Source organism: Mastomys coucha, unplaced genomic scaffold (assembly GCF_008632895.1).
Source record: "Mastomys coucha isolate ucsf_1 unplaced genomic scaffold, UCSF_Mcou_1 pScaffold22, whole genome shotgun sequence".
In the NCBI taxonomy this organism is placed as follows: Eukaryota; Metazoa; Chordata; class Mammalia; order Rodentia; family Muridae; genus Mastomys; species Mastomys coucha.
Genome location: NW_022196905.1, coordinates 18,724,789 through 18,750,433, shown reverse-complemented (window position 1 = coordinate 18,750,433; position 25,645 = coordinate 18,724,789). Strand labels below are relative to the sequence as shown.

General features: G+C 43.0%; 1 protein-coding gene across 15 annotated transcripts in view; it reads right to left on the bottom strand.

Moving 5' to 3' along the window:
* Positions 1-2,328: 2,328 nt before the first annotated feature.
* The window catches only part of Grb10 (growth factor receptor bound protein 10), a 110,068-nt gene continuing 86,751 nt past the window's right edge, over positions 2,329-25,645 (bottom strand). For all 15 annotated transcript variants that reach the window (XM_031338248.1, XM_031338250.1, XM_031338242.1 and 12 more), the window contains 12 exons: positions 24,263-24,419; positions 18,579-18,694; positions 17,857-17,925; positions 17,430-17,567; positions 16,748-16,858; positions 15,805-15,903; positions 10,128-10,202; positions 9,506-9,622; positions 8,712-8,778; positions 8,431-8,518; positions 5,975-6,068; positions 2,329-5,429 (listed from right to left, as the gene is read on the bottom strand). In XM_031338248.1, coding sequence (XP_031194108.1) covers positions 5,283-5,429; positions 5,975-6,068; positions 8,431-8,518; positions 8,712-8,778; positions 9,506-9,622; positions 10,128-10,202; positions 15,805-15,903; positions 16,748-16,858; positions 17,430-17,567; positions 17,857-17,925; positions 18,579-18,694; positions 24,263-24,419 — 1,278 coding nt within the window. In that variant the 3' untranslated portion in view covers positions 2,329-5,282. The remainder of the gene's footprint in view (positions 5,430-5,974; positions 6,069-8,430; positions 8,519-8,711; positions 8,779-9,505; positions 9,623-10,127; positions 10,203-15,804; positions 15,904-16,747; positions 16,859-17,429; positions 17,568-17,856; positions 17,926-18,578; positions 18,695-24,262; positions 24,420-25,645) is intronic.

The window sequence follows — 25,645 nt, the reverse complement described above, 5'->3', positions numbered from 1 at the left end:
GAAGACAGAGGAAATCCTCCATGGCTTTTGATTTAGTTCTTGCCTTGAGTTCTTGCCCTGGCTTCCCTTCATAACGTACAAATTTAAAATGAAATAAACTCCTTACTCTCCAAGTTGTTTTTGGTTATGGTGTTTTATCACTGTAATAGAAAATGCACTGAGACAAAGCCCTATACCTTCTATGAAGCATTTTCCATTGTTTGTACCCAATCTTTAAGAGTGAGGTCTAAGTGCAAACGTACAAAGTCCTGTGACTGAATTTTCAGAGTTTTCATGGTCACTGAAAAAATATCTTTTGAAACAGAGCCTCATTAGTCCAAGTTGGCTTCAGACCGCTATTGCTAAGGTTAGCCTTGATAGAAATGTCCTCCTGCCTCTGCCCCCCAAGTGTTGGAATTGTAGGATTATAGTTACGTGCACTGTTTGGCACAGGAGATATACTTCAACCACTTATGAAACAGTGATATCAAGGTTCACATTGTGCTCTGAGCATTTTTGTTCTTCTTCCCATGTGTGCTGTTTGGCTTCTGTTATCCTATTTGGAGTGAACAAAGTACATTTGAAACTGTGGTCTGGTAGTGCCATACATGCCTTGGCTCTCACCATCAGACCTGTGAATCAGTGCTGTGTCATGATGGGATGGAGATGTGGTACATTATTACCCTGCCTTTGAGATTTGCTTGTTTTTGTGAGGGGAGCTTATAGCAAAGACAGATTCACGTTTTGTGTGGTGTGCATGTCAAGGCCTGAAGCAGGCATTGGTTGTCTTCCTTGTCACCCTCTACTTAAGTTTGCTGAAACCGTGTCTCTCACAGAACCCAGGGCTCACTATGTCTGGCTAGTTTAGCTAGCCGGCTTGTCATACAGACTCTGTAATTGCCTTACACACTCGAGGGCTACAGAGCTGCCACACTTGCCTCTTTATTTAGGTTCTGGAGATATAAGCTCTGGTTCCTCATGCTGACACAGCAAGCATTTTATCCACTGAATCATCCCCATAGTCCTAGGGACTCGTGTTCTAAAACTACATGAACAAGTCTTCCAAACACTGCAGGTGACGGTATCCATTTTCTCTGGGTGACTGGGGAAGGTTGTGGAGGAGGCATGAAGACAGAAAGCCCTCCTGTAAGGGCTTACGATAGCAATGGCCAGAGTGTGTCCGTTTTCTTAATTTGCCAATTCCTTTCAATATTATATTCTATTTTGTGTGTATAAATATACTGCTCCCATGTATGTGTACCATGTACATGCCTGGTACCTGAGATGACCAGAAAAGGATATCGGATTCCCTGGAACCTTAATTAACAGGTGGTTGTGAGTTGTCTTGTCAATGCTGGGACCAAACTAGAAGAGTAGCTGGTGCCCTAAGCTGCTGAGCTGTCTTTATAAGGCCCCCTTAGTTTCTGATTTGACAAGAATACCCAGGTCCTGGATGTTTTAATGCCTTGTCAAATGTGAAGGTCTGATTTTGGAGGCATTTGTTAAACTTCATGGATATCTGACTCTCTGAAACCTTCCAAGGTCTGTGATTCTTTGTGTATGCTTGTACATAGTTCTGGGTATATAGGTGTCCATGAACAGGATGCTCCTGTCTGTGTGGAGGACAGAGGTTTAACCTTGGGTGTCATTCCCCAGGTGCTATCCACTTTGTTTTGTGAGACAGGTTCTTCAATTTGATCCAGAACTTATCAATTAGGCTAGGTGCCAGGGACCCCCAGAGCTCTGGTTTTGTGTCTTTAGCACTGGGATTGCAAGTGTGTGCTACCACTGGTTTCTCTGTGGGTTCTAGGGAACTCATATCTTTTCTCTTTCTTTCTTTCTCTCTTCCTCTTTCTCTATTTCTTTCTCTTTCTCCCTTCCTTCCTTTCTTTCTCTCTTTCTTTTTTTCCTTCTTTCTTTCTGACGTTTCTTTGTGTAGCCCTGGCTGTCCTGGAACTCACTATGTAGATCAGACTAGCCTCAAAGTCAGAGGTCTGCCTGCCTCTGTTTCCTGAGTGCTGGGGTTAAAATCATGTGCCACCACCACCCTGTTGGGACACATATCTTTATCCTGTGTGGCATGCCTTTTACCAGCTGAGCCATCTCTCTCCAGCCCAGGCCCATGATTCTTTCTTGTGGGGAGGAGGGACAGGTAGAGAGGCAGACCAAGGTTGTCTTGGCATAACTGAGCTGGCTCCCCATCTTGTCGAATTTACACAGGTACTGGGGATCTGAAATCTGATTCTCCTGTGCTCACAGCAGGCACTCTTACCCACTGAGCTTACCCGCCCCAAGCCCAGTTTTTAGATATCGGCGTAAGCATTGAAAAAAAAACGACAGGACACGAAGAACGCTTTATTAATGTTTATTTCTAATAACAAGAAACAGAACATCAGTCCCTTATTTGTACAAAAATACCTGAAAGTTTACAATTAGGTTCACGAGCCAAAGAGCTATATAGCACAGAGTGAAGCAAAGCACGCGGGATAAAGGTTTTGTCTATTAATTAACACCCTCTGCATTCCCTGAAAACGGTTACATGTCAGGTAATTTTTCCGGTCACTGCAGTTTGCACTATGACATCACAAATCTACGATGAGCTAGAGGCGCCCTCGGAGGCACAGCGATCGGACAGGCTGTCAGGTATTTAAGTGCAGAAAGGAGAAGACAAAACATCTAAGCTGAGGCACATATTTCTTCAAAGTTTAAGCAAACAAAAAAAGAAAAAAGAAAACACGTTCAGAAACTCTTAACACCTAATAATATAACAGAGTCTACCTATTAAAACACTAAAAACCCAAAGCATTTGGCATTTTCCTTCTCAACTTAGTCCAGGTGGTTACACGGAGTTGTCATGTAGAAAAGAAAATCACAGGCAGAGATTACAAAGTCAAACAGGCTCCAAAACAACCCTGAGCTGTCCCCTTTACATTCATGTCAATTAAATACAAAAATAAAAGTCAATTGTCCTTCAGTCTCTGATTAGGGGGGCTGGGAACCCGCTAACCTAGGGACCAGCTGTTTCAGGTGGAATTCCCAGCTGCCTGTGCAAAGGCTGGCGAGCTCGGGGCCACTGAAGTCTGCTACACTCAAGGTGGGTGGGTTGCAGCCTTCAACAATTCACTTCGGCAAGGGAAGTACAAAATACTACGTCAAACCAGCTACGTACAAAATGGTGAACCAGAGTCAAGCCTATACTTCCTCTTAAATAAAATGCATACTTATAAATATGAGATACACATCCTAGCTGTCTACTGTAGAGGCAAAAGAGAAAAGGATTATGTACTGTGGGGACTGGTCTGTGTAAACTGGAAAAAGAAACCCTAGGGTTGTTTGTTGTTTGGTTGTAAAAGTTCTGACCTTAAGTCAGCGAAAAGAAACGAGTATGGTAAAACTGAAATGTTTGTTATCTGTCTTTAAGGGGAAGATCAGTGGGAGCCTGCTGCCAGGTATGAACTTGAGAATTCTCTCATTGTCAACTGAACGATTAACTAGCTTCGAAAGAAAGAGAAATGCAATTGAGCACTTATGCATAAGAAAATGGTTAACTAAAAAAAAAGTCAAAAAAGATTAAAATTGAAAAAAAGGAAAAAAAATTCTTCATTTGTTGTAATAACATCTCGTGGAAACACGGTTGCGTGGTCTGTGAACTACAGTGTTTCTATACTGTGGGCCAGCGGCCGCTGGCCTGCTTTACAAAGCACTGTCATATCTATCTTCCACTATGCCGTCAACCGCAGCGCAATCGGAAGTGGCTCCCTGGGGAGCACTTCAAGGAGTCGGGACTGGCAATCTAGTGGCTAGCTCAGGTGTGTAGCAGACTTTCTGTGTGGTGTCAAGAAAGGGAAATGTGATCACCACAGTTGTCTGTGTGTTTCTCAGGGGAATCCTGTCTGCTACTCTCATGCCTGATAAATCATCAAGGGGACAACAGAGGGTCCTTCATGGAGCTCAGGGGACCCAATGATAACTCCGGCCACCTTCTGACTGCTCTCTTGGAGGAGGAGGCAAACATCATGCTCCTCAAATCTGTCCAATGTTCACATCCACTGTGAGGTACTTCTCACCCTAAGCCAGCAGAGGCAGAGCCTCTGCATACCCTGCTCCTGCTGGCTTAGGGGGTTTTCAGTAGGGTGCAGAGGTCATCAAGCGAAGACTCAAAGCCAGCCTATGCCTGTGCCTCTGCAGTGTTTCCTTCTCTTTATCACCATAGATGCTCAGAGTGACAGAGCACAAGGCCAACAAGTTGGCATTTTTCTCTCTCGATCTTTTAACCCCACCCCCACCCCACCCCTGTGGGAGAACTGAAATGACTGAGGCTACTGCAGAGGGTAAAGGCAGCGATTATTCTACAACAGTGGGCGGCTGTGAAAATGGGAGGCACAGGGCACCCCAGATGGACTGTGTGGCATCCACAATGAATACCAATGTGTTCCAAGAAGGCTGGCTGACATCAGTCTGAAGCTGAGGTCATGCAGCTGTGCTGTGCTGGGGAACAGTGAGTTTTCCAAAGTAATGAGGTCTCCGGCACTGTGGAGAACGAGACACACTAATAATAAATGACCAGACATCAGCACAACAACAACGATGACCAGACTGTGGCAGCTTGACTGCGTCCACAAAACATGCTTGGTGTCAACTGCAGTTGACACCTTTTATTTTATTATTATTTAAAAAAAAAAAAAAAAAAGCTTTTCAAGTATAATGGGAAGGACTGGGGTGTCTATAATGTAGGAGCCAAATCCACACTGTCGCAACCTGCAGAGAGCAGGATGCCATCTAGAAAACTTTGGGGACCCATTTGTAGGCCGAAGCCTGCCAATTCAAAAATTCTTTGTCTCATCTGGGTTGCAAAGCCACATCCTCTCCTACCATAGGCTGAGTACAACATTGACAACGAAGAAGGAGTGCAAAAAAGTGATCAATACAAAAAGTAAACATCGCGGTTTGAATTGTCAAGGTTATTCCAGGGCAAGAGTTCATTTCCAATCATTTCTCTGCGGTTTTCACCCTACGTGGCCTAATCAAAATCGTCATTCCAGTTTCTTCCCACACTTGCACTGGATCTCTTCCCTCCCTCAATTTTAAATGGCTGACGCAGAGGGAGGTGGTCCTGCTTGATCCGCAGCGGCAAATCTTTGTGAAGTCCAATAACTAATTGATGTAGATCGGTTGGTACCGATCAAAAAGCCATGTTGTTCTGAGTCCTTGGGTGGGAGTAGGTGTGTGTTCTCACCCTCATGCAGACCTCTCTTCTCCGTTCCAGTGTTGCTGCCTCCAGCCTCTGTGAGTGGGCAAGGAGGTCATAAGGCCACGCGGATGCAGTGGTGCTTCAGCTTGCAGGGCAGAACACCTTTGTTGAGCTGGTAGAAGTCGACCAGCTGGATCAGATCGGAGAACTTGGTGTTCCCATCATCCAGAGTGAAGAAGGTCTGCCCATCATCCTCGCACTGCGGACACACAGAAAACACTTGCCATGTTAGAGAGTGTAACTTTGGGGGACAACCTGTGTGCCCTGCAGGGAGAGTTAAGCTACATCAGAGAGTCTCATAATTTCTGTGCTTTAAAAAGGAAAGCAAAGAAGATGAGGAAGGTATTCTATAAAGGCACAGTGGAATGGACCAAGGGTAGAACTGTTTTGTGATCCAATGACCAAGTGGACAGAAGAACATAAGCTCCCCTTTGGAGCCACTTAACCATCAGCAAGTTCCTTTATAATTCTGAGTAGCCATGAGACACATCCTCTCAGGTAGGACCATTCCTGTGCTGAAAAGAGCCAAGCCCTAGATACTCCTACTTAGTTTCACATAAACTGAGGTCTCAGGCAACAGCGGCCTCTCAGCAAATTCCCTTGGAGACTCTTGAGAACTGCTTCCCTACACTTGAAGCTGTTGGCTCCTATCTCTAAGTTTGTTATATTTAAATTGGAAACTGCATTAGAAATAGAATCAGGGAACTCAGAAGGGAGGGCTGATTTGAAGGCATCAGTACTTACAGGTAGGATCTGGAAGTTTTTAATCTTCTGGTGATGGCACAGTGTCAGTACGAACGCCTTTGGATTACTCTGGCTGTCACGAAGGAGGAACAGCCTGGGGAGTGGAAAACCAGCAATTTATTATTGATTATATTAAAATATAGAATGAATTGTCCATGTATGAGCATACATGTATGCATGCGTATACCAGCTAGAATTGACTGAGAAAATGGGCTTGCAGCTGTGACACTTTGGTGTTCTGGCACATGAGTGTTGGCACCTGAGTGACTTTCAGTGGCTATAGCAGATGCAGTACCCAGAAGGTAGTCTAGAATGTCATTCAACATTGAAAGGAACCAGGGGCCCTGAGAATATGGCTGATTCTGACAAGGCAGGGAAACTACAAAGATGGAACTGAAATGTTCTATGTTAGAGAGTCGAAGAGTGTTCAAAGATTGACAGGGACATGCCAAAATTATCCAACAAAGAGAAGCTTTTCCCTAGAGAAGATGCCGAGCACACAAGGGAGGACTGGAGAACTAGAAAGTGTTTATCTGGGGATAGAAGCATGAAAAGAATATTTCTCACTGCAACTGTGCCTTACTCTTGATATTTACTCTTGACGAAAGGGGAAATATTAGTTTGATGGTACAGGGAATCAGGCTGAGACCATGTTCATTCAGTGTCAGATCCACCATGGGGATAGGACAAACGGTCCTCAGATGGCTCCAGTCTGGATACACTGAGGAGGCTACTGCACCATTTCCTGTGTACTCCTGCCCCAGATATATGAGCCAACTCTAGCCATGGGACACTGCCTGGAGCACATCCAGACACCACTCGTCAGGTTTGGCGTCTGCTCACAACAGGAGCCGACTATCATGCCTATGAGGATGTTAGATGCAGTACCCAAGGTTGTGGACTTTTTTCCTTTTGTTATGAAGCATACAATGAGGGGTACTCCAAAAATTTAAATGAGTAAGTGGCAACTGTATCAATGTTATCTTCCTGGCTTTTATAATGCCACTGTGGTTATGTAAAACCACACAAAGCTTCCACCCAGAAATCACTAGGAATAAAAGGACACTGAGCTATAATTTACTTTTAAATGATTAAAATAAATAAACAATGGCAGAGTGAACGTGCTGTCTTGTTAACCACTGGTCCTGGGTAAGTTATATACTAGAGCTGACTGCATTTTTCCTAAAACTTTTCTACAACTTCTAAACAATTACAAAATACGATTTAAAACAGAACAGCACAAAGAAGCCTAAACTCATGCTTTCCCATCCCTTCAACACGTTAGGAAGGAAGAACGTTTCCAAGCCCTGCTTGGCATTATAAAGAAGAAATGTCTTGAGACATTAGACCAAACTACTACCAATAGTGTCATTACCAGCTTGTAAAGTGTGATATTTGAACAGAAGGCAGTTACATAGGACTGGGAAATCCACACCAGCATATTATTCCATGGCTTGGTTTAAGCCAGGCTTATAGGGAGAATGTTATACTGGACCTAAGATAGGTCACATGCTTTCCTCATATTCGGAATCCATATTTAACTATTTATCTGTATCTACAGGGATCACATGAAATCAATGAAAGTAGGAGGCACTAGTCCTAGGGTAGTAGGGAGGAGATGGACTAGTGGAAGACTAGGGACAAGGAAGATTAGAAGGGAAAAATATGGAAAAAGTACAATGGCAGATATATATTAAAACTCTGTAGGGAAGCCCATTGTTTTGCAAACTACTTCTTTGGGGGTGAAGGGAGAACATCATGGATGGTATTGTTATGGAACGTGGTCTACTACAGGCAAGATGATAAGATGCCATGAAATGAACATGGTTATTCACTCACTGAAACCGAGCTTAGAGTGTTCCTTTCTGATCAGAGACAGATGGTGGTCTCTGTCTCAGTCATTTATCTACTACTATTTGTCTGTAGATAGAGCGCTGGGACAAGATAAAGGCAAGGGCTGGAAGAGGCCATTGGGATAACAGCACTGTGACATAGCTTGCACCCTGAGTTTGAAGAGGTTCAAACTCTCTTGCTGGTTCTGGTTACCTTGTGACAGCTAATGATATGAAAGCTTGTAGGTCAACCTGCTACATGCATGCATTCAGTCACCTACTCACTCGGGCCAATGGCTGCTCTTCATAAAAGGGAATTTATAAAGTGTATAAATAAAAAGTGTTAATGATTTCTTTTTTCTCTTTGTTTACTGCCTTAAAAAGTAAAAACTAGCCTTGTTCTTTTCTATTGAAATTTCAGTGAAGAGGTAGAGGGCACATATGCATATATCTGCAGGACAGGATTGTTGGAAATCACCTCTGCTCTTAACTTGGCAAGGCCATCATACTTTGCCTCTGAGCTAGTTTCTGCAGGGAATTGTGAGTCCTCATGTGAGGCAGAGCATGTGTTCAGCACAGTGAGACCTCAACAGGTCATAGATTCAATTAGTGCAGTTTTCTTACCCGTCCACGAGACCTTGTTGCTTGATGATCCTGTGAGACTCCTCGCGGGAGATACGTCCATGGAACCAATGCTGAGTCCTGTGAATCACTGCAGGAGAGATGCCAAATGGATAAGTCATGGCTCCTCTACAGAGACCCTCAAGAGCCCAGAAAGCAACTCTGACAAACTTGGAGCTCAGCTCTAGTAGCATGATAGCAGAGGTAGCTCTGCCTGTGCATTATGCACAACTTAGAGAAGCCCAGAGAGTAGGGTTCTTCTTTGCCTGTACAGATGTGCTTACCTGCATTCAGGGTTGAAGGATGAAGTGGGCTTTGGCTGCTTAGGATATTCATCCGTGTGCTTCGCTTCTGCAAAAAGAAATGCTTACATCAGCAAAGATGAGAAATTGACATACCATGTCACTCACTGTCCAGGCCAGGGTGGCTGAGCAGTGTCCCCTAACCCTTAGCCTCCAATGACACTACCTGCCTATGGAGAATAAAGAGGTTATTGGCCAAAATGGTAAATTGAATACATTTTGGTTATTTTTAGCCAACTGAGGATGTGGTAACATGTTTCTTATCCAGATCACTTAGGATGCAAATCCTGGAGACTCAGTAGAGCAGCACAGGCTAGCACTTTAAGCTCTGACAGTTCTCAGATCACTGTTCTCCGGAGTCCCTGAACTGAAGACTTTTGCCCTTTTCCCATATTATGGATGAAGGACTGCGAATGTCTTCTAAGCAGAACCCTGGGCAGGTGTTCTGCACATGGTCTTTAAATTTCAGAGAAACCTGAGATGGGAGATAATCTTTCCATCTGCAGATTCAGCACTTGAGCTTAGAGAGAGAACTGTTCCCCATGGAGTCCTCATGCGAACGTTTGGCCCCGTGCCCTCCACAAACAGCCACTAGTAATTTATCAGCAGGAACAGCTCAGGATACACTTGTGTGGAAGGCTGACAGCATGGTGGACCTTTGGGGCCAGCTGCTTCCTGCACTTACTCCCATACTCCCTTCCACCAACACCAGCAGAGCCATTCTCCTGGCAAAACTTGGGTGTATGTGTGTAACCAGACTGGGGTTAGTGCCTTACACGCCAGGCATGGCCCTCTTCCAGGGCAGCACTCTGGGCTTCAGCCGGGTTATCGATCACTCTTCCGATTTGTCCAGAAAAATCCATGGCCACAAGAGAATTCTCAGAAACACTGCGCTGTAAAGCAAAGGCCATAGATTCTAAGATACAGGGGAATCAGCCAGGGCAACATGTCAGAGAGCACCCTCCCACCATGAAACAATCATAAAGATACCAGGAAGGGTGCTACAGAATTCCCTGTTTTAGGTTGAAAGCTCAGTTATCTAAATGGAACCACACTAAAAATGGCTTTGGGCTTTGTTTAAAAAAAAGGAAAGGAAAGAAGGAAGGCTGATCATCTCCAATTCTTCACTGAAGACCATGCTTGTGGGCATTAGTCTTAAGTAGACACAAGACTCTTCTATGATATAGCTTGCTCTCTTGCGGGAATAAGTACCAGAGAGTCTTTAAGATCACATTTTGATAATAAAGTACACCTCTGTGCTTTTGGGAACAGGAGTGGTTATACTCTAAGTATCTTCACTAGAGAATGACTTCAGCATCCATGAGTTCCAAAATAAAAGCAAAATGCTACAATGAGGTTCCCATAGCCTTGATTGTTGAGGGCCCTGATTCCACTTACCATAGGTGCGTTGAAAGGAGGGGGCAAACCCTTCCTCTGCGGGATACGATAGTTTTGGTACAGGAGCATTCCATACTGAAGAGGAAAGACTAGAGTCAATACCAGCACTCGAGAGCTCCCACAGCCCCAGCCCACAGCAAACCCCACAGCTGAGAGAGCAGTGCTGATACACAAGAGCCGAGTACTCTCTGCCAAAGGCCCCCCCATGAGTGTAACACGCTGAAGATGGTGCACTTCTGTTCAGTTCTGCCTCAGAACTTCTATTCTGGAAGAGAGGGGTGCTGACCAGTCTGTGACTGTTGGGAGAGGGAAACAAACAGGGCAACAACACATATCATAATACCAAGGTCAAGAATGATTATCTTTCCTGAGTTCTGTATGAGTCTAATTGTCTAAGTGGTCTACTGCATTTGCTACTACCTATTTTTTATGATCGATATGCTATTATCAACTCCACTTTACAGATAATGGCACAGAAACACAAAGGAAGGAAGCAAGTGATTTAAAGTAACAAGAAGCATTCAGGACCTGCTGCACACAGCCAGTTCTAAAGCTGGTCTCCAGAGGACAGAGGTTTCATATACTTTGAACAGCCCCAAACCACTCCCAAACTATTGATTCAAAACACCAAATTAGAAAATTATGATAGCAAGCAAGCAGGCACCAAAAAGAGGAAATAAAGTTATGAAGTGGCTACACCATCGTCTTCATGAGACACAAGCTCTCTTGCAGCTTTTGGCTTTATAGGAACACTCTTCCCTAAAGTACAAACATGTACAACATGACAAAACCATTCTTCATGAGTATAAGTCCACTGCTGTGAGAGGAGAAGAGAGGAGACAGGTCAAGACAAGTGTTTGAAGTGAAAATCACCAAGAATTCCTTCCTATTGCTGAGAAGATACCAAACCATAGAGCCAAGAATATATAAATCAGACACATCATGAAGAAACTGCTAAAAAATAACAACCAAAAAACCCCATCAAAACAAAAATAGTTGACATTTTTACATAAATGAGAGTCACAAGACAAAGGATAGTGAGAGGTTACTGTACTAGTGAGCTGTCCCTTCATAATGTCGGCCAGACTAAGACTTTTTAGGGTCCACACTATAGCTGAGCTCTTCCAGTTCCAGAAAAGAATACTTGTCCAGGGGAAAATTCATAGTGCAAATATGCAGATGATTAAAATAAAATTTGAATATATAAAGCACAGCAACAGGGTGTCTTAGGGGATTTTAATATTCAGAGAATGATTATCCACAAGAACACTTCAGCTAGGTGGTAAAGGACATGGAGAAAACTCTAATGTTAGCCTGACTGTGGTGAAGGGATCAAATAACATGGCTTTTTAGTAAGTTAAAAAGATGCATGTTGTTGTGCTGGGGTGCTCACTGGAGAACAGAATAGCCTGACTGATATACGTGCTTAACTGGGTGCCCTAGGCCAGATAGACCACAGAGCCTATGTTAAGAATGTGACTCATGCTGGCCCGGGGCCATGCTAGGGACTAAGGCCGGCCACATAAATGATGGGTCTATATGGCCAAGAGTGCATGGAAATTGGGGTCTACACTAAGGCTTGGGTGAACTGCCCTGGTCAGTAAAGCTCAGGGTAAATAATCATACATTTTTGTCAGTAGTTTCAAGTATTGTCTATGTACCTGACTCCTCTCCTCAGGATTACATCCAGGCTGTTAACTCCCACTTATTATCCCTTTCACTATAATAATGCATATAAAAGCTTTGCTGAATTTGTAACCCTAGCTCATTAATGAGGAGGAGGGAGATGTAGAGGGCCACTCCCCACAATACCCAGTGACACTCCAACTAAGAAAATCTAAAATATGTACTCTTTTGAGCAACAATATAGCGTCTCAAGTAGAAAATCCCAAATTTGATTTTGGGATTGAATGTGATAGGTCAGTGTTAAAACCTAGGCAAGTGTGTAAAATTCCTTCAGGCCATGTTCAAGATATATATGTATGAAACAAATGCATCTCATGTTTAGACAAATATTCCTGGGTCACAAAAAGCCAAAGTGTTTCTGGTGCTAGGTATTTTGGAGAAGGGTTATTCCATCTGGGATTCTACAAGTTTAGGAGTGTAATTCTCTTAAATTTCCTTTTTTCTTTCCATATCCCTTCCCTTGTTATTTGGCTTGAATGCCTTTTTTAAGAAGACACTTAGATCACTGACTTTAAGCTTTATTTCTTTTCTAAAACATGTATTCAACATTAAAAATTTGCCTCTGAAGCCGGGTGGTGGTGGCGCATGCCTTTAATCCCAGCACTTGGGAGGCAGAGGCAGGCGGATTTCTGAGTTCAAGGCCAGCCTGGTCTACAGAGTGAGTTCCAGGACAGCCAGGGCTACACAGAGAAACCCTGTCTCGAAAAAAGGAAAAAAAAAATTGCCTCTGAAATTCTGCTGTAATTGTAATCTGTGGTACTTTTAATAATAACTCAACTGACATATCTTCTGGTGTTCTTTGCTTTCTCTCCTTGACCTATGGATTATTTTAAATAGAACATTTCTATAAATAGGTATGAAATTATACTTTATTTGTATTGGATTTTTGAATGCGATTTTTTTTAAATCTCAGTTACTAAGGAAGTAGACTGTTTTCACATTTATTGTTTTTAGTTTAAAGACTACAAATTCACACTATTTCTATTTAAGAATATAAGGACCTACATGGTGGTAGTTGTATTCATACAACCTCTTTAAGTTGTTAAGTCATTAGCCATTTATGTACCAGCTGTCTATAGAGTTACCTTCTTTCATTTCCCCTTTTATTTTAGTTGACTGGGCTTTAAAGATACATGTATAGTCCAATTAATGTTACTTCCTTTGTGTGCTCTAACAATGTTTCCTGCTTCATTGCCGTGTAGCCTTTCACTTCCTATTCACATCAAATTAAATGTGACTCTCCCAAACAGCAGAGGATTAAGGTAACAGTAGACTGTTTTGTTTCTTTGTGTAAAGAGACAACAGCCATGTCTCCACATTCAGGACTTGCCATGTTAAGAAATATCCTTCTGGGCTGGCGAGACGGCTCGGTGAGTAAAGGTGCTTGTCACCAAGCCTGGATTTGGTCCCCAGAACCCACATGGTGAAGGAGAAGACTACCCCAAGTTGTCCTCTGACCTCCATACACATGACCACACACATTCCCCTAAAGAAACTAATTAATAAATTAACATAATAAAGAGCCATAAGCACATCAATAAAGTTCACAGGAGTTTAACATTACAAATGGGGTTGAGTTTGGGGATCTAATGAAAGGAATCCATTTGCTTTGTGAATCTATTGTGCATTGACAGATTTCCTTTATTACCTAGTTTCCATTCTGGCCATTAACCCTAGAAGACCCAAAACGTTGAATAAAAGGATAGATCTTTCTCTACTAACTCAGTGAGACACATAGGTCCTTAAGTGAGGTGGTAGGCAAGTTTGCTGCTGTATGCAAGAGTAAAAAGAGGTTTAGAATCATGGTCAAAGAATGTTTCAGAGAATGCACCTCAACTCCAGAAATACAAGACAAACTTAAAGAGATGTTTTTTTAACAGGAGGGAGCTGTAATCTCATGGAAGGCATACCCTATTTAGCATAGATGTTGAGCAAAAGCAATCTATTAAGTACAACTAGGCTCAACCCTTCCATGGGCCCTAGGATTGGATGGCTCATGTTCCTGGTTCAGAAGTGGGAAAAGTCATTATAGGCTTGAACATCTAACTGGGAATGTGAGACGGTACTCATTCCTTCTTCAGGTCATGGAAACCCAGGCCATAGCTGCTTTCCTTGCCAAGTTCTAGTAGGTCAGGGGTGAGGAATAAGTCTGCTGTTAGAAGCCACTGAGACTGGAGATGCCTCCTAATTCATAATACTCTAATACACTACATTAAAAAAAAATCAGGCCTTTTATTTGCTTGTTATATTGGGCAATTACAGATTCTGCCCTGAAATGGGGAAAAATTCTGCTATAAAAACCACTAGCTTTGGCCTCTTTAGGGGAAAAAAAATGCAAGGAAAGGTCTAAACCCACAATGCTTATATTTTAGATATGACAAAGAAAAACATTAGGGGGAGGAGAAAACATCTAGCTGCCTGAGGTTTGAACAACTGATTTACCAAGTTAAGATAACTACCATCAATGCACAAAAAGTAACTGAAACCTTCCACTTTGTCTCAATAAGTTATTAAGAAGGCCGTCCGCTCAGACTGAAGGACTACAAAGCTGTATGAGCACAATTGGCTTGAGGTCCAATTCATCCTACCGGCCTTATCTTTCATTTTTGGCACAGACAGGGGATGTCTCCTTTCAGTAACTGAGACTGCCTGTGCAGAACCTGGGAGGAAGTGCTTACAGCCAAGGAGAGCTTTCTTAAGGAAAGGGTGAGGACACTAAGCTACCCAAGTCATTCCGTGGTTCTTAGTCTGCCGCTCTGCTCTGCTCTCCCTAGCAGTCATTAGGCCGGCTATGTTCTGCTCTCCCTAGCAGTCGTTAGGCCAGCTAGGCCAGGCAAGGCTTCTCTGACCTCTTTGCACCCAGTGCAGTCTTTTGTTCTGCATAACCTTCTCACTGCTTTGATCCCTGCATTTAGCTGCTTCAGAGCACTGCAGTGAATTTCTTCTTTGTTTCCAACATGCTGGTCCTACTGTCAAAGTGCTTTTGCAGAGGAGGCTTCTCATGCCTCTTGGTGGTCTGCTGTCTTGCAGAACATGAACCTAATTGCCTTTTCAGGGTGGGGTAATTTAAAACCAAAGTAACCACAATGACAGGCTCTTGTGCTGACTCAGCAAGACATTTTGTTGGGGGAATTTTTACATTAGTTTAAGAAACTTTCAGAAAAGGGGGGAGAATAGGAGAAGTAGGTAACTGTTATAACTTTTTAACACTCTAGTACAGTCCTGTGTCCAAGAAATGACAAAGAACAAAATCTGACCCTATGTCCTGCATTGTCTACTATGTAAATCTGTACTACTGAGCACAGTAATGCCTTTCTCCTACACAAAAATGAAAGTCATCTTAATATTGTTATATATTTATTTTTTAACTAATAGTTTTTCTAGAACATTGACCAACTTTTTATTTATTCTTGCAATTTTTTTTTTAAAGAAAGAGTTTCTGTGTAAAGTCTAAGCTGGCCTCAAATTCAACAATCTTCCTCCCTCCACCTCTAACTGCTGGGATTCTAGGCGTGTGTACCACACCTAGAAATCTCATTATTTTAACACAAAGTATTCCTTTCACGGCTGGCTTATAACCTGTCAGTTTGATGACAGACTTTGAACAGGCTTAGAACTGAGAGTTGTCTACTGCAGGGGAAATTTCTTACCCCTTGATGCTCAGAGGACATTTTGGAAACATCTAGAGGCATTTTTGGCTGTCTCCACTGATTGGGGGCATCTTGTAGAAGAGATCTACAATACACAGAGCTCTCCATCTTTAGCCAAAAAAGAATCAGTTTCCATCAACACTTGATAGTGCTGCTGAAGTTGGAAAACCTGGTTCTACCCTTTCTAATGGTCTGAGATCTTAGATTGTAGAAGAATATACAACTACAGTAGAAAAGTCATATTTGGTAGAAATTCCATAGCATTTTTCTATCAGGATAGACCCACATTCAGTTGCTTGTTCTGTATGAGGTACAGCCAACTGTAGCCTTGAGTCATGTACCTTGAGGAGTCTGAAGGCTGTCATCCAGCAAGTACGGATCTGCTCATCTTCGGCACAGAGCAGACGAAGCTCCTTCATCTCGGTCTTTGCTTTGTTTGGCTAAAGGAGAAACAAAAAGCTGACCAGTGAAACAGTGCGAACTCATATACCCAACGTTAGAGAAAGCTTATCCTCAAACCTTAGAAGCCAATATACCATGGTGAGATCCAAATACAACTAGTCACTGGTTATCTGCACAAAGGCAAGGAAGCTAGCTGATCTAGCTCCAACCTCTCAAGTATCCATGAAGATTAAGTAAGTGACAGTGACTATAAAATGATTACAACAGGTCATAAATAAGAGCTCAGGAGACAGTAGTCACCACTATGATGAACACTGCCACAATCTCACCAAGAGGAAAATGAACATGATCTTGGCTGTGGTGTGTGTGCATGTATGCGCAAGTATGCACTGCACATACACCTTCACATCTGTGTGTTCTGACTACAGGCACACATCTATATCCATGTGTCAGTGTTCTCATATATACATATAGCAGGTAGGCAGTATTGTGGTCAATCCTCAGGACCAGAAGCTCACATAGACAGCACACTCAGAAGCTGCAGACAATCAGGTGTCAGGTCAGGAGTCCTCTCCTTCCCTTCTTTAACCAGCTTCTGCCTTTCATTATTATGACCAGGTAAAAGTTGCAGCCAATGTAGGAGGCTAATGGCTTAAGTCACCGAGGCTTCTTAGTGCTCCATAGAGCATGTGTCTACCTTCCTCAAGCACCTGGGCTATTTAAAAAAAAGTCAAATCCTAAGCACACAATGAGGCCAATGTGGGAAAAAAAAAAGGTTTCTGTTTAGAGCAGAAGGATCCACAACAAAATAAATACTGGCCAGGAGAAAACTCCTTTGCGCAGCTCCCCATCCCAGACTGTGGATAGCATCCCGTGGAGTACCTTGATGCACATCCCATGTTCATTAGGTGCGTTGTACTGCTTCTTTCCAGCAATCAGGTAGAAGATGCTGCTTTCTTCCAGGTCAGCCAGCAGCTGCAGGTGTCTGGGTTCCTGCAAAACAGTAGTTAAGTGAACTATGAGGTCACATTTTCTGGAAAAAAGTCTATAGTGCTAAAAGCTCACCTTTTCCCCTGGTCATACACACAGAACTGAAAGGACAGCATGAAATCTCAACAGCATAAGCCACAATGCCAGCTTCGTGTTACAAAAGACTCACTTTGTTTTTATGAACTATGTAATTCTTAAAATTTGATCCAGTAGAATGAAAACCATATTTTGCTTATGAATACAGGACAACAATCTAATATCTATCCTATGGCTAGGTTGGATCTAAGTTCTAAATTATGAAAACCAAGTACACCCCTGCATTGATTGAGTCAGCCAGGAGGGTCTACATTCAATCCACAGTAGGGATCCCAGGCTGACCATCCCAGAGGAACAGGAGCTGCCGTGTGTTTCCATCCAATTTCTGAGAGACCAATACACTAGTCCCTGTGTGTACAGTTATTATGCAAATTGACCATTAATTAGTTAAAAGAGGTTCAGGGGGTTTTTAAAATTAAGCCCAAGTCCACAGCAAGAACACCTAGTACAGGGAAAAGTGGAGTGTTCTAAAACTTACTTTTGAAGTCCCCTTGGTGGAGTAATAGAGGCCAGATCTGCGCAGGCACACATACAGCTTCTTCCAAGACTTACGTCCTACCTCCTTCACCTGCAAGAACCCCTGGATCTCAGGGCAGCTGCTGGAGTTCAGAAAGTTCTGTGAAGGAATAAATTAAATTAGGCAATATACACATAAAATAATGAAAGCAGACATCTTATTACGTATAACTGACATTTTCTGAATCATTAAAATAATTTGGTGAAGGTTAGGCAAAATTTTCTTCCTTCAAACTTCTTAAAATCCCAACAAAACTGGTACTGTGTAGAACACAGCAATGAGTATTGAAACAGAAAGAAGCAAACAGCTCCTATGCCACTACTTTCCTTTTCTTATTTCAACCTTCCAGCAAGTCTATTTCAGCAAGGATGCAGTGTTTGCTTAGTACCTGCAGAAGCTGCGCCTGGCCACCATTGGACTGTTGGCACCAATTGACCATCTGATCCGGGAAGAAGTTCTGAGAGACAAGGCGAAACAAGTGTATTATAGACGAATGTCTGCTAATATTAAAATTTCTACAAGTATGATTATGATTCATTTGTATTTTAGATAACAGTCCTCATTCTTTTATCAAAACTTGTACAAAAGAAAACCAAAAGCAAGCCAATAAATAAATAACAACATGGTGATGGTAGTTCTGCAGAATTACTCATAACGATTACATTTCTTTCTTTTCAAGAAAACAGTGAAGTGGAACCAGAACCAGAAGTGGACACTGGTCTCCTTGAGCTGTCAGTCTGCCTAGGGACTCAGGAAAGACCAAAGGCTCAGAAGTCACGAAAGCCCCTTTCCTGCTGTGTCACATGACAGACACCTCCCCATAAACGGAAAAAAAAAATTAAGGAGTTGATGTCAGCATTTCAACATACAATGAAGAGAGTATCTGCTATTTGCTGAATATTTGATTAATTTGTTCCAGCTTGACCATCTCTACCCTTGGGGGAAGGAGACGGTTGCCATGACATCTAGTGATGATTGAGTTGTGAGGCCTGTTTAATTAAATAGTGACCCAGCTTCTTAAACAGCATGCATCCATAAGTCTCAGCTTGTCACCTGATCATCAGGTTTTATTTAACCCAACTATAAATTCCAAGATTTCAGGAGACTTACCACTGGATTCTTAAAGAACTCGTACTTTGCATAATTCTTTCTGAATAAGAATTTACTCTCACTTGGCATGGTGCTCTCCACCTGGACCACAATCTCATGGTCCTCCAGGCACCTCTCTGTAGGGAGAAGCATCACATATGAGATGTGACAGAAACTTCAGGGCAATTTCACAAGGTCAAAAGCTGTTTTTAAGCACTGAGAACAACACTAAATTTAACTCTCCTTAATTCACTAATAGGTATCTAAAAGAGGTCTTAAAAATGCAAAGTTCGGGTTAGTACTGGCATGTATGTATTTCTTTTACAGTTGGAATTGACACAACATTAATGATAGAGTCACAAATGATTTTGCCCTTATACTACAAAATTTCAACTCTCATTTAAAGGCAAAAGAAAGGCAAAGAAATCAGGTAAGGAGGACCTGCAAGAGTCAGGGCAGGTAGGACCACAGGGCATACAGGTGGTAAGACCAGGGAGACACCATAAGCAATGGGATACACAAGGTACTCATTATTCACACCTAGCTAGTCAGCACTGGCCATATCATGGAATGAAGGCACCAGCTGGATTATTCTCCTCTTGCCTTCACCAGGTATATTACACACACCTCTTAGAACACCTTCTGTAAGGATCTGGAAAGGCTGCCTAGTCCCTTTTCTGAACCTCTGCTTTTACAGGGAGCATGGAGAACTTAGCCTGCTCCCTGCTGATATGAAAAACATGTTCAGAGAAACTGTGTCTTTCCACTATGGAATGGAGATGAGAGCTCCTCCCACAGAGCTCCTGAAAGCCATAATGGAGGGGATAGATAGTGGCATAGAACTAACCACATCAGACAACAGGATAAACTGTATCGACAAGTCCACCCCAGGCTACATGTGTGACCTGATGCCAGCCAGGCATTCACAGCTTAAGTGAACACGAGCATTCTTTATCTTGAGTCGTCCCCCCCCACCCCCCACCTTCTCATGAAGCCAGGGCTGAATCTCTAGAAAAAAATCTCATCTTTGAGGGAAGGGAGACCCTTAGGAAAAGCCACTTTAAAGGGTCTCAGAACTGGTAGAAAGAATTTCTGTTCACAAAGGAGAACTGTGGCTACGGGCACTGCTCTACCAGAACCACTCCAGTTACCAAGAGCAGATCCTGGGCCAATGCATCTTTAGCCTCCATTTTGATACTGTGAGAAGGGGACATGTTGGCAGAAACATATTTTAAAGCAGAATCTGTTCCCACTGGCAGCTGCAAATCTCATAGGGCATAAAAAGCCATGCTTGATGCAAACCTAGAATAGTTTCCATTTACTTCTATCTGGGAGAATTCTCTCTGGAACACATGAACGATTGTGTTTATACAAGGGTTATATTTCCTCAAGACGTATGCGAACAACCACATACAACTTAAGCATTGACTAAAAACTGATGGCATGGTTTAAAAAAACAGCCAGGCTTAAGTTCATTCATTTTAAACAGACTTTCTCATCCAAAAACACATCAGCGAATTCCATCAGGAGCTTTTCTCAGAGAAAATATTCTAAACAAACTTAAAACAAAACTCAACAACCCAATAACCTGTAGGTGGTTGTTTTATGGGATAAAATATTTTCACCATTTAAAAAACTGAGTAAAACAGAGAGGCAGCAACTGCCCTAGTAAGAACGCAGTGGCTAGCTCTAAATCAAAAAGTGTTGTTTTCCAAAGAACCCCAGGAGGCACAAAGACCCTGTGGGGAGTTTTCTAGCTAAGACCAATGCTGTGGTCTATATAGCTCTGGTCTATACAGCAGCTGCCTGGGAGAGGTCCGAGGAAGCTGCACACATACTGCACGTACACAGGGGGAGGGCTTGGTCCCTGGGGAAGGAGGCAGGGGAAACTGGGCCCCACTGTGGTTTCAGGTAACCAGTGACTGCTAAGCTAGCCCATACTACCCTGAAGGATCATGTCCTCCCCTACCCTAGTCTGTGGACCCCAGAGGGGCCTCACTGTGGTTTCTCATGCAAACCAGCTGCAGCATCAACTCCAGTTTCCTTCCCCAGGAAGCTGGGAAACAGTGGAGAAACCCTGCTGAGCCCTTGTTCAGGGCTCTGTAGCTGATGGCCTCAGGCTGTTGTGGAAGGCCTCTAGGCCTTCCTGATTTATCACTGACTGTTCCTACACTTGGGAGGCCGAAGAATCCCCAACAGGTAGGAAGTACTCGTCTTTTTTTTTGTTTTGTTTTTTGTTTTTTTGTTTTTTTTTTTTTTTTCGAGACAGGGTTTCTCTGTATAGCCCTGGCAGTCCTGGAACTCACTCTGTAGATCAGACTGGCCTCGAACTCAGAAATCCTCCTGCCTCTGCCTCCCAAGTGCTGGGATTAAAGGCGTACGCCACCACCGCCTGGCTGGGAAGTGCTTGTCTTGATGACAGCATATGAAAGAACAAGAGGACTGGAGAATCAGCGGCCCCCTCCCCCTCTAGAAACTGCCAGACAGAACAACACATCTACCAGTTGCTAAGTATTTTGTGAAAGAAGGCGCCTCAGAGGTAGATGCTGGCAGAAGGTGACACTGGGGACTGGGAAGAACCATGGGCTCCTGGCTCACAGGCTTTCACCTCTGCTTACTCACAGGTACAAGACAGCAAGAACACTACTGTTACTGGTTCTCCATCAGTCCACTAGTAACCATAGTAGGTCACTATAGACTCTTCTAGCAAAAAGGGAGCTGGCTCACACAAGCTATCTTTGCAACTGTGTCTGCTTTAAAGACTTTAACTTCTGATTAAGTTTCCAGTAGATCAGCTGCTAAAAATCAGCATAGTAATTGTTTTGAAGACCTTAATTTGAGGTCACCTATGAACTAAAACTATAAGAATGCTATCCTTATGCTCCTATTTGTCACAGTTTTGGGTCATAATCTGTTTTAGAATTTGCCCAAAAGACTTGTACATTGTACTGTTTCCCTGTGTGTCCTCCTCCCTAATAAGAAGGCTCAATATAGAATTGCCCAAGAAAGTTATTTCCATGGAGACAGTGATTCCCAGGAATGTAGGGCAGGGTGGGTCCACACTGAGCATAGGTGAGGCCCCACGCTTCAGGCCAGGACCCAGAAATTCGCCCTAGAGCAACATCCATTACAAAGAGCCTCCCACAAGCCTGTGGTTCAGCCCTCAGCAGCAGGGCGGCTGATGCTAAGGAGGGCTTTCTGAGAGGAACCGCAGAGCAAGCGCCACGTCTCTCCACCAGTAGGACCCTGACAAGAGACTGCTGTGCAACCCTGGCAGAAACAGGGTTTCCTTTTAATGGGCTAGTTAGCTATGTTCCTTGTTGTTTTAATTAAATGACAGGTTGAACCAACAAAACACACATACACACACACACACACACATACACAAGCGAGAGTTGGAAGGTAGAAATGGAGCTTGTGTTGGGGTTGCTCTCCAAGATCTAGCCCAGGTGGTGAGTGTGTTTTACTGTCCTTAACAAGAGAGGAATCAGTGTGGAAAAGACATCAGAGGAAAACTGTCTAAGCACATATCCAGTTCTTCTAGATTCTGGCCTTGTGAGGCTCATAAATTTCTTTTTTTTTGTCAAATTTTAACCCAAAGTTTCCTGTTTCTTTTAAAATAATTTCATTTATTCCTTCTTTTATATTTTCCCCATTTTAGTTTGATTTCAAAATAAAATACCATTCATTTCAAAGTACACTAGCGTACTTTTAAAGTGACTGAGAAAAGAACAATGAAAGGGACAGAAATATCACCATCAGAAGGCTATATATGCATGGGTGTCCTCTTTTTTACTCCCTCAAAATAAGGTGCTCCTGTTCTAGTTCTTTTCAAAGCCTTACTATCTAGTTTATGCACTGTACTGTATGGTGGCTCCACATTGGAGGGCTCTAATCAGAAACCCTTGAATTGAGTACAGTTTCCAGGCTGTCCCTGTGTAGTAAGACCTCTGTGTGAATCTGTACCAATTTTCTCAGTGCATGCCATTAAACCCACAGACTGTACACCAAAGGTACCTGTCACAGTGTAGTTCAGTCATTATGGAGCAGGTAAAGGAATATGGCAGAAGATAGGTAGTGACAATGGAAAAGGCTCAGTTGTCACACAGATAGGCAATAGACAGGAAAGATGAACGTGATAGTTAATCTTCATGTTAGTATGGCTGGATTTAGAGCCATTTAAGAAACATAGCTTTGAGCACAACGTGTTAAGGGGTTTCTAGAGGGGTTTGAGCCAGGAGGAGGAGACCCACAGTCTATGTGGAGAGCTCCCAATCTTAATGTGGGCAGCACCATGCCACAGACGAAGCAAGGTGACCTAGCAGCCATCCCTGTCTGCCTCTTCTCTATAGATGAAATGTAATCAGCCAGGCAGTGGTGGCGCATGCCTTTAATCCCAGCACTTGGAAGGCAGAGGCAGGCAGATTTCTGAGTTGGAGGCCAGCCTGGTCTACAGAGTGAGTTCTAGGACAGCCAGGGCTACACAGAGAAACCTTGTCTTGAAAACAAACAAACAAACAAACAAACAAAAAAAGAGAGAAAGAAAGAAAGAAAGAAAGAAAGAAAGAAAGAAAGAAAGAAAGAAAGAAAGAAATGTAATCTTGCTGCCATGACCTGCCCTAGACTCAATCCTCAAACTATAAGGTCCCTCTCTGACCCCAAAGCCCCCTTCCATAAACTTTCCTGTTGTAGTAATGGGGAAAGTAACAGAAACAACCCAATAGAGTTCTGTGTACTTGCAGCAAAGCATTACAGGTATCTGGAAGACCAGAGAGGTGAAAAACTGTGACTCAAGCTCACATCACATTTTCTATGCTTAAAAAATTGTATACTACCTGCTGGAAGAGTGCCAATCAATTCAATGAATATTCTAAGCCTAATCTTTCAAAAAGGTTATAAGCAGAATTTAAACTATGAAATTTGATATCTCTCTTTTAAGACATGGAAAACATGGGGAAATTATAGCTTAATTGAGTGGAAATTCTGTCTTTAAATACCTGTTCATAGGTTTGCAGGCTTCAGACTTCATGCAAATAAGATGTTAAGCAAAAGTCTGACAAGCTTCTCTACCTGAGATGAACCAACTGAGCACAAAAAGGGGACCTAGTTTCAAATTCTCTACAGACTAAAAGATGCTCTTGTTCTACAGACAAGATACAGACATGGATGTGCCTGTGCACATGTGCACACACAGTACAGGCATCATCTCAGAAAGGCACTATGTAAACATTATATGTCTATGAGACGCCTCTGTAATATTATCCTGACTCCCTGTCCCTACCACAAAAGAATCATGACTCCCTTCTTCTTATCATCAGAGTGAGCTACTCTCTGATTTGGGCAGCTGCAATCCAGTGGTCAATAGGCTCTAACACACAGGTGGGCAGCAAGCTCCCTCAGGGCTTTGGACATCTAGAGAAGAACCAAGTCATAGAGGACCTATAACCTAGGCTAAGCCTTTGGGAAGTTACTGCTCTGAGAACTCAAGGAGAAATTCTCAGAGTAACAGAGGGTGAGGACTTGGAAGGAAGAAAAGTGTAATTTAGGAGAAAGGAAGGGGCCAGAAGAAATGGAGAGCAACTATTGACCACCAGTCAACATGGCAGGAAATGATGACACATTTACATTTGGCTTGTGGCATACCCATTTGATCATACACTGAAGTCCCCAGACAGTGTTCCCAAGCTAGGAAACCAGTCCCCTACCTAATCCCAGTTGTGGGTGATGCTCCACCAGAGTCCAGCTGTTGTCATCCACACAGTGACTTTTGTAAACCAGCAGCTGGCACAGGTCCCTGGCTGTCATGTCGGTTAGAATCTCCACAACTTTGCTCGTCCCATCTTCACTAAAGACTTTGACATCCTGCAACATACAAATGGGACAAGTACATATGAAGCAACTGTGCAATTATATGAAGGAAAAACAGACAAGATGAAACAAAAGTAAAGACATGAGTATCTCAACACATGGACAAGTGGAGTTTCTGGCTCCACAGATGTAGGTCAAGGGCTATGGGATTTCCTTTCCTCTCTTTGGAGGATCCAGGGAACCTCATAGCATAGACAGTACACAACTAAGCTACCAACCAGTCTAGCTTAGGGAGTAACTCACTAAAACACTAACGGTGGTTCCAGGTTTGACAGTTTAGACTTGTATAAACTCAGCAAATGTCTAGGTTGACCCTCCTTCTACCCTATGTTTTTTCTCTATCCCCAGAGCCCATAGGGTCTGCAACTCTTGTTAGCTCTACACTCTTCATAGCTCCTGAGAGACAGGAGGAAGCTGAGATAAATGAATTAGGGATATGCTAATATTTAGACTGGTAAAACGGGGCATGGAAGAATTCAGTCATGAAATTGCTTGGCCTTTCTCCTACAAGATTGAAAATAAGCTATAGTTTCCAGGTCCTATTCAAATCCACAAAAACCATATAGTTCCTGGGGAAAAGGCATAGAAATTTTGGGAGATTAAAAAAAAAATTCTACCTTCTCTAGTTGATTGGGGATGCAGTCTTTAGGAGATGTATTTAAACAAAAACAAAAATTATAACAAACCCCAACAACAAACCTCTCCCAAGGACCTTACCTCAACAGCATGGAAAAAGCAGTCAGAGGGACATGGTGGCATTCTTAATTGTGACTGCCTACTGCCTAGTAGATTGTTCCTGATGTTTCCCTATGTTCCCTGGGAGGCTGGGCTCACTGTTCAGCAAAAGCTGCCTTTGCCTGCCTGCCATCTTACTTGTCCCTGAGGTAGGAATCAATCACTTCAATAGCCTACTCATGCCCTTGCAAGCATTGATATAACCACCTGTAGGCTCTTTTCTTGCACTTCTCTGCAGGGGGACCTGGGGCTGAGGCTGATGAGAACAGTGACATCAGCAATGACACAACATGACTGACTGCAAAAATCCCTGGGTGGTGAAACCCTAGTAGGCCACTCAGGCTGGAGGTTCTCTTCATTCTGACCAACCTTCTACTAATCTTTGTCCCCAATTGCCCCATCAGTGGCAACTTTAGAGCTGAGTCTGCCATCAGCTGACTGTTGATTGTCCTGATAAACTACCTCCAATGGATCAGTTCTTTGGT